The sequence below is a fragment of the Ovis canadensis genome, chromosome 15 (genome assembly GCF_042477335.2).
Source record: "Ovis canadensis isolate MfBH-ARS-UI-01 breed Bighorn chromosome 15, ARS-UI_OviCan_v2, whole genome shotgun sequence".
Classification (NCBI taxonomy): Eukaryota; Metazoa; Chordata; class Mammalia; order Artiodactyla; family Bovidae; genus Ovis; species Ovis canadensis.
In genome coordinates, this window is record NC_091259.1 from 39647722 (window position 1) to 39663111 (window position 15390).

Here is a 15390-nt window from a genome sequence, read left to right on the forward strand (position 1 = left end):
AAGGAAATGGCAACTCAGGAACGGCATGGCTATAGGAAAAGAGGAACTGCTCTGTAGCAGGTCTCAAGAGGCAGCTAGTATTCCAACCTGGGAAATGCTATGGACAGAGGAGCATGGTGGGCTACAGTCCATGCTGTCCCAAGAGTTGGGCACAACTTAGCAACTAAGCAACAACCAAATCTGACATGGTGTTAACCTCTGAGACTGAGGGCAGGAATAGCATCCCCCTGTCTCCCTCCCTGGGGCTTCTCAGGTGGCACCAGCGGTAAAGAACGTGCCTGCCAATGCAGGAGACATGAGACATGGGTTCGATCCCTGGGTTGGGAAGATCCCCTGGAGGAGGACAGGGCAACCCACTCCAGCATTCTTGCCTGGAGAATTCCCACGGACATAAGAGCCTGATGGGCTGTAGTCTATAGTGTTGCAAAGAGTTGGACACGACTGAGCAATTTAGCACACATGCATGTCCCACTCCTCTCTTCTACTAAGAATTCATCCACTTCAACACCCACACGTTGAGAAATGAGAATGCTGGGAGAGAAAAAGGGCTTTTCAGGAGAAAAAGGGTTAAGCCAGAATTGCCCGTTAAATATATGCTTGATTGGTAACAAAGAAGGATGCTGTTGGTTATCAATAATATTGGCTGTTTCTATCAATGGGATAATTTATTACTGAATTACCCTTTTTGAAAATGCATGGAAAACTCCTTCAACCAAGTTGAACAAATAGGCTTGGGGGGGCAGAGGGGAGGCCAGTTGTCTTTGTTGTAGACCCCTTCTTAAAATTCTTTCCGCTACATCTGTCATTCTTTCAGTCCTTTAATGGAGAACTTAAATTAGAGCACTTGATGGTGAGACTATAGTAAGAGAAGAAAATAATAAATTCATTGCAGGTACTTAGCTCTGACCATGTGCCAGGCACTCTTCTCAGTGCTGAGTCCTCAGTCATTGACTCCTATAACTTTACAGCAACCCTGTGAAGTACGCCCTATTTTTAAAATTTTATTTATTTTTAATTGGAGGATAATCACTTTATAATATTGCGTTGGTTTCTGCCATATTAATAGTCCCACTTTCTAGAGGAGGAAACCAAAGCTCAGAGTAACTCAGTGACTTTCCCAAGAAATTGGCTTGGGTAAATTGGAAGGTAGCTCCAGAGACAGTGCTCTCTGGCTGTAGGGTGCTGCTCCTCTTATCTGGTCAGCCCAGGAAGCCCTGGGGGGTGGGGAGCGCCTGGGTACCACACAGGATGCAGAGCTCTGTAGAACCAGGTCTGGGGAGGCATCTTCCAACCTCAGTGGGCCCTCGTGAGAATTAAATGTGATGATGGCTCATACACAAGGCTGTCTGGTGCCTGATCAGCCAACGTTGAGTATCATTTTCTCTTTTTTCAGAGGCAGATTTTGCTACTTCAAAGTTCTTGGTCAAAAGTGTGATAATTAGGTGTTTTCCTATATCTTTCTCTGCAAACTCAATAAATTTTAATTGAGGGACTCCCCTAGTGGTCCAGTGGTTAAGAATCCACCTTGAAATGCCATGGGACACAGGTATGATCCCTGTCAGGGAAACTAAGATCCCACATGCCAAGGGCCAACTGGGCCCATGTGCTACAGCTACTGAGCCCGCACTCTCTGGAACCCTTGCACCATAACTAGAGAAGCCGCACGGAAGAGCCTGGAGCCATAACAAAGACCTGGCATGATAAAAAAAAAAAACAAAATTGTAGTTGAATAACTTTAAAAATTCCTATTGTTACTACTACAACTGTTCCTACTATTAGTAACAGAAACTTTCATTGAAGAACCAGGCACTATACAAAATTGCACTTCATTTTATCTTAACAAAAATTACTGTTTGATGAGGGAGATATTATTATCTCCGTTTTACAGATGAGGAAGCAGAGGAGCCAAGGTTTAGAGAGAGTAAGTAACCTGCCTGAAGGGACACTGCCAGTTAGTTAGAGGCCAAAACTCAAGCCAGGTCAGCCTGACTCCAGAACCTTTACCAGTTCTATTTCATTGCTGCATTGCTCTTCCCATGCATCCTGCCCGCCGAGGGCACAAAGGCTGTATCAGTCCACTGGCCACAGCAAGAGACACATTTGTGACCACAATAGAAATCCAGGTGTAGAACCATCATCACTTTCAGCTCTCCGTACTTCATTTAGGTGGAGAAAATCAGAATTAGGAATTTGGAAGATTGTTTTCAAGAATCAAATATTTATTAATCACTTGTCACATTCTCAGCACTGTTTGGGGGACCACAAACAATCAGAAGTATGAAATATGGAGTTTATTGCCTTGTTGGGCAAATAGGACCAGTATACTTGAAACAACAGTAGACATTTCTAAATTGGTAATTATGTCTTCCCAGATATTAAAATATATTGTAGAGTTTCAATGCGTGCGTGCCAAGTCGCTTCAGTTGTGTCCGACTCTTTTCTACCCTATGGACTGTGTACCTTGTCCATGGGATTTGCCAGACAGCAAGTCGATACTGGCACATGCACAGAAAAACCAACCAGTGGACCGATGAGAAAGTCCAGAAATAAACACCAAAGATAAATTAGTATACAGTAAAGCTGGCGTTTCCAATCACTGGGGAAGAGGTATTACTCAATAAAGGACAAACTATCAGGGCGAAAAATAATTAAACCCTTCCTTCATTTCCTCACGCAAAAATAAAACCCAAACAGAGCCAAGACTAAACATGAAAATTTAAACCATAAAACTACCAGAAGCGTTTCCCTGGTGGCTCAGTGGTAAAGAATCTACTTGCCAGTGCAGGAGACATGGGTTCGATCCCTGATCTGGGAGCGTCCCCCATGGCACGGAGCAGCTAAGCCTGTGCACAGCGATTGAGCCTGTGCTCAGCGATTGAGCCTGTGCTCTAGAGCCTGTGCACCAAAGCGACAGAGCCCATGTGCTGTGGCTATGGAAGCCCGTGCACCCTGGAGCCTGCGCCCTGCACTGAGAAGCCACTGCAGCAGCCAAGACCCAGCACAGCCAAAATAAATGAACTTAAAGCAGAAGAAACTGCTAACAGAGAACAAAGGCATATTTTTGGTAATCTAGGAGTAAAGAGGGCCTTTCTAAGCAAAACACCGAAAGCCACAAGGGAAAACACGATAAATCTGACTGCTTTAAATTTTAATATTTCCATGTGGCGAAAACATCATCAAGATCACAAACCAATGTACCAAAAAAAAAAAAAAGGAAGAAGCAGCAAAGTCAAAAAGCAATCGGTAAATATTTTCACACGTGATAAACAAAAATAAATTTTTACTTTACAGAGAGCTTTTACAATGTAATAAAAAATTCAACAAACAAAATGTGTAAAGGGCATGAAAAGGTAATTCAAAGAAAAAGATATACAAATAGATTATAAACAAAGGAAAAAGATAATCAGTCTCACAAAGGATGCAAATGAAATAAGGATATAGCATTAAGTTCTTATTATGGTAAAATACACATAACAAAATTACTATTGTAACTATTTTTAAGGGTGTAGTTCAGTGTCACTAAGTACATTCATATTGTTGTGCAGCCACCACCCTCCACCTCCAGAAGGCTTTTCACTTTGCTCAACTGAAACTCTGTACCCACTGAACACTAACTCTCCATTCCTCTCCCCTTCCAGAGTCCCCTGAAACCACTGTTCTACTTCCTGTCTTAACTACTTTAGATATCTCACATAAGTGGAATCATACAGTATTCATCTTTTTGTGGATCGTTTATTTCACTTAGCATAACGTCTCAAGGTTCATCCAAGTTGCAGAATCTCCTTCCTTTTTCAAGCTAAGTGATATTCCATTGTATGTATAGACTACATTTTGCTTATCCATTCATCCATTGGTGGACACTTGTATTGCTTCCATGATTTAGCTATAATGAATAATGCTTCTATGACAACAGTGTCTAAATATCTCTTAGAGATATTTCTTTCACATTTTTAAGTATACACCCAGCAATGGAATTGCTGGACCCATTGGTCCATTGAAAATTCTGTTTTCAATTCTTTGAGAAACCACCCTACTCTTTCCCACAGCAGCTGTACCATTTTACATTTTTGCCAACAAGGCAAAGGGTTCCAATTTTCTCACATCTTTACCAATATTTGTTATTTTCTGGGTGTTTTTTTTATAGTAGCCATCTTAATGGATATGAGGTGATATCACATTATAGTTTTGATTTTCCTGATGATTAGTGATGTTGATTTTCACATGCTTATTGACCATTCATACATCTTCTTTGCAGAAAGGTCTATTCAAATCCCTCTCTCATTTTTGTATCAGATTGTTTGTTTTTTTAGTTGTTGAATTTTAGAAGTTCCTTCATATTCTGGATGGTGATCCCTTATAGGTATAGCATGTAGTTTTTTCCAAGGACCAGAAAGTTTGGGGATAAACAATCAATGAGGATGAGGGAAAAATAAATCTCATATAGCCTTGGTAGGAGGATAAATTGACACAGCCTCTTTAGAGGGCAATTCAGTTGCATCCATCAAAAGCTTAAATGCACATACCCTCTGACCCAGTTATTCCACTTCCAGGAATTTACTGTAGAGATTCATTAACTCATGAGGGCATGGATAAATGTTTAAGGATATAGCATCATTATAAACACATAAAATACACACAGCAGTGCAAAAACAATGATTCAAGGCTAAGTGATGTGCAGTAGAAATTCCCACATAAGAGTAGTTGTACTTTTTGTTGTTTAGTTGATGAGTCATGTCAATTCTTTTCTGACCTGATGGACTGTAGCCCATGAGGCTCCTCTGTCTATGACATTTCCCAGGCAAGAACACTGGAGCGGGTTGCCATTTCCTTCTTCATGGGGTCTTCCCATGAACGGTTTAAACCTACATCTCCTGCATTGGCGGGCAGGTTCTTTACCGGTTTTTTTGTATGCATTGACTAAAAATACTAGTTTCCGTAAAATTTTTAAGCAAATCTGTCTTTAATGATTGCCTACCACTTGCTGAACACTTAGGTGCTTGTTGTTGCTGTTGTTCTGTCGCTAAGTCATGTCTGACTCTTTGCAACCCCACAGACTGCAGCACGCCAAGCACTTAGATGCTTGGCACTGTTCTAAGTACATAGACTCACTCATTCCCTCCCAAAAACCCATGAAGTGCTGCCCTGGGTAACTGCATAGTACAGATAAGGAGCTGAAACCCAGAGAGATTAGGTAATGGCTCCAGTCTCTTAGAGCTGATTCCAGAGCCCACACCCTTCACCAGGACCCCAGTTGCCTTCCAGGAAAGCATCTACATACATTTAAAAACCACAGAACATAGTTGACATGGATTGGTCTCTATACCCAGGCACACACACCACATAAGTCTGCCTTCTCAGAAATCAAGGGGTTCAAGGGCCTACTGTTAAAAACTATTGGCTTAGAAAAGGGTTCTGAGTTAGTGAAAGAATAGGGAGTTTTGAAGATAAGTTGGGACTCTACCTGGGACTTGAAGAATGAGGGATCTGGGGACTCCCCTTGGCGGTCCAGTGGTTAAGACTCCATATTGCCAATGCAGGGGACACAATCCAATACTGGGTCAGGGAACTAAGCTCTCACATGCCATGGTCCATGACCAAAAGATTAAAACAAATAAAATAAAATATTAACACATTATGTGGAATCTAGAAAAGTTGTACAGATGAACCTATTTTCAGGGGAGGAATAGAGATGAATATGTAGAAAATGGACATGTAGACACTGCGGCAAAGGGGTGGGTGGGATGAATTGGGAAAATAGGATTGACATATATACACCACACTGCCATGTGTAAAGGGCTTCCCTGCTGGCTCAGATGGTAAAGAATCTGCCTGCAATGCAAGAGACCCGGATTCAATCCCTGGTTCTGGAAGATCCCCTGAAGAAGGGAGTAGCTACCCACTCCAGTATTCTTGGCCTGGAGAATTCCATGGACAGAGGAGCCTGGCAGGCTACAGTCCATGGGGTCAAAAAGAGTCGGACACAACTGAGTAATTAACACATACATACACCATGTGGAAGATAGACAGGTAGTGGGAACTTGCTATAAGGTATAGGAAGCTCAGCTCAGTTCTCTGGGATGACCTAGATGGGTGGGATGGTGGGGAAGGCGGTGGGAGGGAGGTCGAAGAGGGAAGGGATATACATACAGGTATAGCTGATTCACTTCATTGTCCAGCAGAAACTAACACAAAATGGTAAAGCCATTATACTGCAAAAAAAATGATAAATGGGAGATAAATTTGGAGACACTGGGAGGATGAAGAAGTGGGTGGTGAAGGGAGATGAACACCAAATGGGGACCTAAAGGCAGGAATGAGTGTGGGGCGCCGCTGGGAGGCCATCCAGTGAATCACTGGAGTCAAGATGCATGTTGGGTAGTGGGTTTAAAGCAACAGGTTGGAGAGACCCTCAGGGAAAGCAAGGCTGAGGAGAGGAGCAAGAGGTGTGAGAAGCCGAGTAACCTCCGTCTGCTCTGCTGTCCATTGTTTCTGCAGTGCTAAGTCCCATGAAGGCGTTCCATAAGCAGAGAGGGGAGGAAAGCGGGAGGTGGCGGGGCAAAGCTTCCTCCCCACCAGGCCTCCATCTCCCCAAGCGGGTGAGGGAAGGCCGGGAGGAAGGCGTTGACAGCCCTGGGGATGGCCCATCCTGACCCGTGTCTCCCGTTGCAGCCGTCGCCTGCCCTCCCAACAGCCACTACGAGAGCTGCGTGAGCGTGTGCCAGCCCCGCTGCGCCGCCATCCGCCTCAAGAGCGACTGCAACCACTACTGCGTGGAGGGCTGCCAGTGCGACCCCGGCTACGTCCTCAACGGCAAGAGCTGCATTCTGCCCCACAGCTGCGGCTGCTACTCCGACGGCAAGTACTACGAGGTAGGGGCGCCGGCCCGCCCGTCTTCCTTGAGAGGCAGCGGAGTTCTCTCCCCGCTAGGAGGAAGATGGGTCACGGTGAACCCATCTTCTCTTCTGATGAGGATAAGATGGTGCTGTGGATTCGCAGGGAGGCGGAGAAGGGGGATGTGGGGGGCGAGAGGTCAAGGACAGGTCAGATGAGGCTCCGGACTTGGACATGCGCTTGGGTCTCACTCCACCCGCCTCCTCGCTAGCAGTGTGTGTGACCCTCTCTCCCCTCCGTGCCTTTCTCTAAGCCCTTCTGATTTCCTCTCCTGTAAACCTTAGTCTGAAAGCTTCTGACGTGGCGGCTGTTTGGAAACAGCAAGGCAGTGAATCTGATATTTATACCTGTCTTAGCTAAGGGCTGTCTTAACTGGAAAATATGGAGCTCTAGGCTGGGAGGAGTGGCTTTCTCTCTTCTGTCTATTGCAGCTCCATGAGAAGGGGAGTGAAGGCTGCCACCTCTTCGTGTGTCATTTGTCCCTCTAGGACCGTCCCCAGAGAGTTCTGTCTGGGCTGCCTAATGTCCTGTTTTCCACATCCTACCCTCTGCTTCTCTCTCTTTGGGGGCTTCACATAGAGCTGATGAAGATGCCCTTCTTAGATGTCACTGAGTAAAACATATGAGCTTGCGAAATCATTTATGCTTCCACCCTGTAATCTTTCATTATGTGCTAGAATACTACGCTTAAAAAGATCTTGCCTGGAGAGGTTATTTAGCCCTGGGTTCTGCCTCTCGCCCATTCTCTGTTTAAACGATATCAATACCTGACGTTGGTGAGCAGACAGTTAACAACAGCATCTATGCAACAGCTGCTATTTGCAGATCTCTGTGCTAGTGGTATTGTCGGGGATGATAAAGCATGTTCCCTGCCTTAAGGAACTAAAAAATCTATTCGGAAGAGGAGAAAAAAAAATGCACTTTAAAAACAAGAGGACAATTACAAAATAACATATCAACAAGTGAAAAATAATACCCTACAGCACTAATCAATTTTAAAATGAAAAAGAATCGAAGCATTAAAAAAAAAAACCTAATTGAAGTGTCTAAATTGAAAATAAACTAGGCAAAAAAGAAACACTGCTTTCTTTCGGTAAAGAAATATTGTTCTTGTTCAAGAACAACTAAGTTGGCTTTACTTTGAGAAGAAATAGAAAGAGATGAATATGGACGTTACCTTCAGTCTCATTTTCAGCCGGAAATTTGTTTAAATGTTGTATTAGAAAGATGGGGGAAAGTAGAATAAAATAGCAGAATTGATCACAGAAGGCTTCTTTGCAGAGGTGAGTTTTGAAGTTAGCTCTTAGAGATATTGATTATTTGAAAGGAAGAGGCAAAACATGTGGGAGAAAATAATAACAGATTCCATTTTCCCACAGTCTGGGAGAAGAGATAACCAGGCTCAAAATTGAAAAACACTATTTCAATCTCTGCTCCCCTGTCCAGAGATTTACTGAAATGTATCCATTTATCAAGCGTGTCATGCTTCCCTCAACAGAGATCCTGAGTGTCTGTGACATAATGGATTGAGATTTGGGCTTGATCCTAGCGGAGCCAACACTGGCGATGTGTCACTGAACAAACTGTGTCATTTCTCCGAGCTTCTGTGCCCTTATCTCCAGAACATGACTAATAATACCAACTCAGTACGGTCGTTGCATAATCTACGCAGGTGCCTTAGTACCTGGCACCTAGCAATTCAATGATTGGTAGCTGCTTATTGTTTTGTAATTCTCTTAAGAGGCACTTTATAAATTAAAGAAATCCAGGCGTGTTAATGAAATAATGCATATAAAAGCCCTTGGAACTCTCAGGAAAAGCACAATACAGCTCTCAGCAGCTATTAGCACCATCAACATTAGTATCCGCTTTTCATCAGAAAGTCAGTGGGTTTTGACAACAGCTTATATCTGGGAAGTAGCAAATTCACAGAACAAATAATCCACACCTACTTGCCAGAGTTCAAGCAAGCTTGGAGGCTTGTTTATACGACAGATTTCTTTGGAAATAAAAAGAGAACACATCTAGCCATCAGCATGTAGGGTAAGTACCCAGCTGTCCTTATCAGGTCTAATTAAGGTTGAGCAAGCAGCACTGGGCCAGTCTCTTTACTGGGATGCTACTTTTCATGATCAAGTTCTCCTGTAGGGTGAGTTATGGACCCTTGATCATATCCACATACATCAGGTTATTTTTCTCTCTCCACCCATGCAATGTCTGACTTCTTATCTGAGAGAGGCCAGACCATCCACTCAATTATTCTGCAAATCTGATAAGAGAAAGGAAGCCAATTTGTGAAGCTGCTGGCACCCATAATATTTCACGGGTCTGGAAAGAGGTTCCAGGAACTACTTATACTCCATTTTAAGGTTGAAAGAATCAGGAATGGTTTTCTTGAGAAAACTCCTTCTGGAAGATCTTACCCTCTTCCTACTTACCCTTGGATCTAAGTCAGATCTCTATTTGATATCCAGGGTTTTAATAAGTCTATCGTTAATGCAGAAAATTGTGACCAGACAGAATAGGCCCTTCTTGTGCCATTAAAACATCTTCCCTGGAAAGCACTGTTTTAGAAAATTGAATTAATGCCTTGAGTGCCCTCATCTCTATGAAGTAAACCACTCATTGGGACCACACTCCGCTTGAACAGTCATGACCAATTTCAAACAGTTCCCTGAAATTCTTAGTCTAGAACAGGTACAAGATCAAGAGCACAGACTCTACAAGTACAGCTGTGTCTACAGATTGTAGAAAGAGTGAAAAATAATAGCTGTCACCAATTGATGATACACTTCGTTGCAGGTATTTAATATAAATTTTTATAATTCCCCACTATCTGAAAGAGGATGAGTGGTTCTTCTCTGGTAATAACAGCAGCTATTATTTATTGAGTACCTACTCTCAGCCGGGAAATGTGCATCACACGTCTTATTGAATTTAATCTTCACAACTACCTTGCAAGACATTATTATTAACTTCAATTCAGAGAAAGAAAATCAACACTCTGGGAAGCTGGCAGAGCCTCTCAGAGTGTCATGAGTAGGGTGGCAGAGCTGGGATCGAAACCTAGGTGGTCTGATCCCAAAGTTTTCCCTTCATGGACCCTAACTGTTATTTAGGTTTCTCACTTCAGGATATAGAAATAGAGGTATCTGCAAAAGAAGTCAGTTAGAAGTAGATTATTTACAAGGAAAGAAGTTTGGAACAGTGAGTATTGTGAAATGTTGAAACTGTCAGCTACAAATTGGCATTTGCCATTGGCACTTGCCATCTACCTCTACAGGGATTAAAACATGTGCTGCTTCAGCTGCTGATTTTTCAACATTCCCTGAAAAGAGTTCAGGGTGAAGAGCAGAATCAGGCATTCTGTGCTCTGGAAAAACTGGCAGGATAGGTCTTCAAATAGGCATTTTTAGGAGCCGATTTTATGTGCCCAATTCTTGTAGCTCCTAATATCTAGAAAAACACTAAAACCCTTCATGGTCACAACTGCTCCTCATGACTAGCAGAAACTTTCTGCAAAAAATAGGTACTTGATTGCATATATTCTCCCTCCACCAAAACCACATACATATTGACCCTCCCCCTTGCCTCTTTGGAGCAGTTTCTCAGAGCTATCTGAAATGCTGTCTCCTGGGCTATAGCCCTTATTTTGTCCCCAATAAAACTTACTTTGCAACTCTCACATTGTGCATTTTTTAAGGTGACAAAAATGGTTCAGCATAAGAATTGGTTCTCCCTTTGTTTAACCTAGTTAAGATTGAAGGGTGGGGTTTATCATTATTGAGTGACTTTAAATTTGTTCCTTCAAGTAGAGCTGATACTTGTTAGATGAATTCCCTACCAAGTATTTTCCTCTTCACCTCGTTCCTTGACCTGCTTCCCATTCTGGTTGGTTGGCTGTGATTAGCTCTACAACCCAATCTGTGAAGATCCCCAAATTCTTTATTGAAACCAGCAGAGACTAGGTAGCATATAGTTTGGCATCTGAGTTACCCGGAAGGCGGGTACTGTTTAACTTGAACCAGCCTCTTGTTGCAAATTTCACCCCCGTTACTGATAGGCCAGCCCAGCCCGAAAAGGGTCCAGGTGGACTGGGCTTTGGGGTCCCCAACCTTGACCACCACCAGAGTTTCATGCAAAGGGCGCCTCTGTTCCAGCCCAAGCAGCTGTTCTGGAACAGCGACTGCACGCGGCGGTGCCGCTGTTTCCGGCGCAACCTAATCCAGTGCGACCCGCGCCACTGCAAGTCGGAAGAGGAGTGCGCACTGCGCAACGGGGTGCGTGGCTGCTTCAGCACCAAGACCTCCTACTGCCTGGCGGCCGGCGGCGGCGTCTTCCGCACCTTCGATGGCGCCTTCCTCCGCTTCCCAGCCAACTGCGCCTTTGTGCTCTCCACTATCTGCCAGAAGCTCCCCGACATCTCCTTCCAGCTCATCATCAACTTCGACAAGTGGTCGGCCCCCAATCTCACCATCATTTCGCCCGTCTATTTCTACATTAACGAAGAGCAGATTCTCATCAACGACCGGAACACAGTCAAGGTGACGAACCTGTCCTTGATTCTTGAGAAATGTACCCTGGAACGAGGGCCTATCTAGGGGGCTGTTTACTGTGGTTTTCCCGGATAATGAGTTTAACAGGCTGTTTATTTCATACATACCATAGACAGATAACCAGATTTTAGAGAACTGGAAGTGTAAAGATTCTACAGGCATAAGCAAGGGCCCCATTTAGTCCTTCGCTTACTAGTGGTAAAGAATCCACCTGCCAAAGCAGAAGACATGAGATGTGGGTTCAATTCCAGGGTAGGGAAGATCCCCTGGAGGAAAGCAAGGTAACCCACTCCAGTATTCTCGCCTGGAGAATCCCATGGACAGAGGAGCCTGGCAGGCCACGGTCCAGAGGGTCACAAAGAGTTGGACACAACTGAAAGGACTTAGCACATACGATTCCAAAGGCCTTGCAGGATATGTACAGTATCTCAAGGACATAAGGTCAGCGTGTATCCTAATAAAACTTCGGGTGATAAAATGGTAGATAAGTCAGCTTTAATCTGAATTAATTTCCAAAAAGATTCTCATTTGTTTATAAGAGCTTGAAATTATTCTTGGCTCTGCCACCTGAATGAAGACCGATTCTTTCGTTTCTGCCATCCTTTCTAGAAAATGAAAGACAGCAAGCGTTTGCCTGTAAATACAGCTGCTGCTAAGTCGCTTCAGTTGTGTCCGACTCTGTGCGACCCCATAGATGGCAGCCCATGAGCCTCCCTCCCCCCCCTCCCCGCCCCCCAAACCCCGTCCCTGGGATTCTCCAAGCAAGAACACTGGAGTGGGTTGCCATTTCCTTCTCCAATGCATGAAAGTGAAAAGTGAAAATGAAGACGCTCAGTCGCTCAGTGGTATCCGACTTAGCAACTCCATGGACTGCAGCCTACCAGGCTCCTGCGTCCTGTAAATACAGCTACCTAAATAAAAACGGGTAGGGGGGATCGCCCCTCACTATGAGAGCGCCCCCTAATGACACGCCGAGGGAAAGAGCACAGAGGAGAGAGATGGATTTCTCTTCGAGTTGGCTGTTCTCTAGGAGAGTTGCCGGGTTTCTTGTGAATCTTACAACGGTATATAAATAAATGTGAATCTCCAACCCGCCCCCCCTCCATAAACTAATGCACCACTCCGACCTGTATTCGTCCCATGTTTCCATCTGAGAAGATAACCTGCTCTGAAGTAGTGGTGGTGACTCCCCGTCACCCAGTCACTCCGCTAAACCAGTCGGCTGCAGGCGGACTAGAACCGTGGAGTCAGCCCCGCCTCCCCCCACCCCGTGTTGCAGATTCCAGCTAGGTGGGGCCAAGGAGAGAGCCAGCACAGGCATAGTAATGTTTTTGGAATTGAGTGGTACTGTACCTGCTTTCCACCACTGTTTCATGCACTGGGAGTATCTCTATTTAAAGAGTCAGTGAATAGCTTAGTATCCAGCATTAGGCAAAACGCTGGTAGGGTTTTGCAAGCTTAAAAGGAAGAGTCTGGATTTTAATACTGGTTTTTAACTTCAGTGAAAGTTAATCTGCTACTGTTTTTGACACTCTAATTCCTTTTGCAAATTGGCCCACATGGACATGACTGCGTGGGCCCAGAATATATCAGCAAGAAAGCAAAAAGGGATCACCTGAGATCAGAACTGACATTGTGCTGAATAAAATACTCCGAGCCACCAAAATAGTAAAGAATCGTATTTTTTAAAGGCTTCTGCTATGTTTTTTTAAGCAACAAAAGTTACTGATAACCTAGGGGGGGAAAAGAACAATTTCTTTTGTAAGTACAGAAAAGGCATGTTATGTTCTGTCCTAAGGGCTAAGAAAAGAAACTTATAAAGCAAGATAATGACAAATGGAGAAAATACTGTGCCTATGGGGCCTCTGGGAGGGCATCTCCTGTTCGAACATTATAAATAAGAAAACAATAAACATAGCAATGATCCCCAGATTCATTTTAATCGTGTTAGACTCTCCTTAGCGCAGGATTGGGATTTTGTTTTCAGTAATTGGTTTATGCTGGAGAAAGTTTTATACAAAAATCTAGCCACTTGGGCGTTATACCTTTCCATCATTTTTATTTCAATCTCTCTGCCACCATAGTTTGCTTCTTTGGGAGCAACTGTGGACAGTAAGATGAGTGACCACTCAAATTCCTGGGCAGGCATCAGCAAAATACAAAATTCAGCCAAACCTCCTTGCTGCCTGTTCTTGTAAACAAAGCTTTAGTGGAACATAGCCTTGATCATTTAGTTACTTTTGTCTGTGGCTGCTTTTTTTGCCACGAGGATAGATCATATGGGCTGCAAATCCTAAAATATTTATTCGGGACTTTTACAGTAAATATTTGCCAATCTCTGCTTTGAGGGTCATTTACTTCTTCTTTCTCCTTTAACAGGTGAATGGCACACAAGTGAATGTTCCATTCATAACCGGCCTGGCAACCAAAATCTATAGCAGTGAGGGGTTCCTGGTGATTGACACCAGCCCCGACATCCAAATCTACTACAACGGCTACAACGTCATAAAAATCAGCATCAGCGAGAGGCTGCAGAACAAAGTGTGTGGCCTTTGCGGCAACTTCAATGGGGACTTAACTGATGATTATGTGACCTTGCGGGGGAAGCCAGTGGTGAGCAGCGTGGTCCTGGCCCAGAGCTGGAAAACCAATGGCATGCAGAAGAGGTGAGAGTCTCCAGTCACTAGACTCAGTGGTCCCAGTCTCCCGTGTCTATGACAGATGTGGATAAGAGAGGTACTTTGTATAGCAACACCCTTCCTCTCCTACAAAGAGCTAAGCTCAAGATCTTTGGAGTTTTCATCATACAAACAGGCACAGTAATTTCTTGAACAGCAGAGGAAGTAACTAGACTTAGATGATAAGTCTGAAATTTTGTGTCATCCGGCCCTTGGCCGAACAGAAGAGCGTTCCTAGGATTAGAACTCTAAAGCCTTGGCCATCTGCCCAACTGGTCAAGTTTAATTTAACTGTGACTGGGCATCCTTGCTGAGGGTGGGATTAAGAGTTAACCCAGGAGAAGAGGGTTCTTCCTTGCTCCCTAGTGCTGAGACGTCATGTCTGTGCATGCTAAGTCACTTCAGTCATATAGCCTGCCAGGCTCCTCTGTCCATGGAATTCTCCAGGCAGGAATACTGGTGTGGGCTGCCATGCCCTCCTCCAGGGGATCTTCCCGACCCGGGGAGTGACCCTGCATCTCTTATGTCTCCTGCATTGGCAGGCAGGTACTTTACCACTAGTGCCATCTATACCTCTTACCAGAGGCTTGGTTGCATAGGCAGAAGTTGGCGGGAGTCCAGAAAGCCCAAGAAAGTAGAAGTCACTGAGGTTATTATCAGGCCCCTCTCTGGCCAGCTGAGATAGAAGGAGCTAAGCAAGTTATTTCAAAGGTGTGTAGCTTAAGAGTCCTTCCGGACTGCTGAATCATGTTAATTCCTCTCAGGTTCTAGAGCTACACTTCTCTTTCTTGGCATTTCTTTGCTTGTACAATGATTCTGTCCCCTTGAGCTTTAACATGCCAAACGTCAGCTGAATTCCCAGATGTGGGAATGAAGCTCTCAACCCTCTTTGACTTTTCTGCAGCTTTAAACTGAAAAATGTGCCATAAATTAGACCGTCCTGTGAATTGTGGGACCCAGAGCTGGAAAGAACCTTGGGCACAATCTGGTCCAGTCTTTTCCTTTCTAGGTGCAACGGAGGCTAGAGTAGAATGATTTAGATGAGAGGGCACAGTAAGTGGCAAGGCCCGGATTAGATTTCAGAATTCCTAATGTGATGCTTTCTCTAAAATGTCACTTCTGGGACCCACAGTTAGAAAAAAATGACTCCTTTGCACATTAAACTATTCTGGGGCTTCCAAAGATGAGCAAGATTCAGCTTCTCCTTAGGAATCATCATTCTGTTTGAGTTTCCTTTCCCTTCTTATTTCCTCTTTTTCTTCTTT

At 44.1% G+C, this 15390-nt stretch overlaps 1 protein-coding gene across 1 annotated transcript in view; it reads left to right on the forward strand.

Annotated features, from left to right (window-relative positions):
- Positions 1-15390, forward strand: part of TECTA (tectorin alpha) — an 81396-nt gene that overhangs the window by 49105 nt on the left and 16901 nt on the right. Inside the window, exons 12-14 of the mRNA XM_069555413.1 lie at positions 6670-6869; positions 11052-11435; positions 13827-14113. Coding sequence (XP_069411514.1) covers positions 6670-6869; positions 11052-11435; positions 13827-14113 — 871 coding nt within the window. The remainder of the gene's footprint in view (positions 1-6669; positions 6870-11051; positions 11436-13826; positions 14114-15390) is intronic.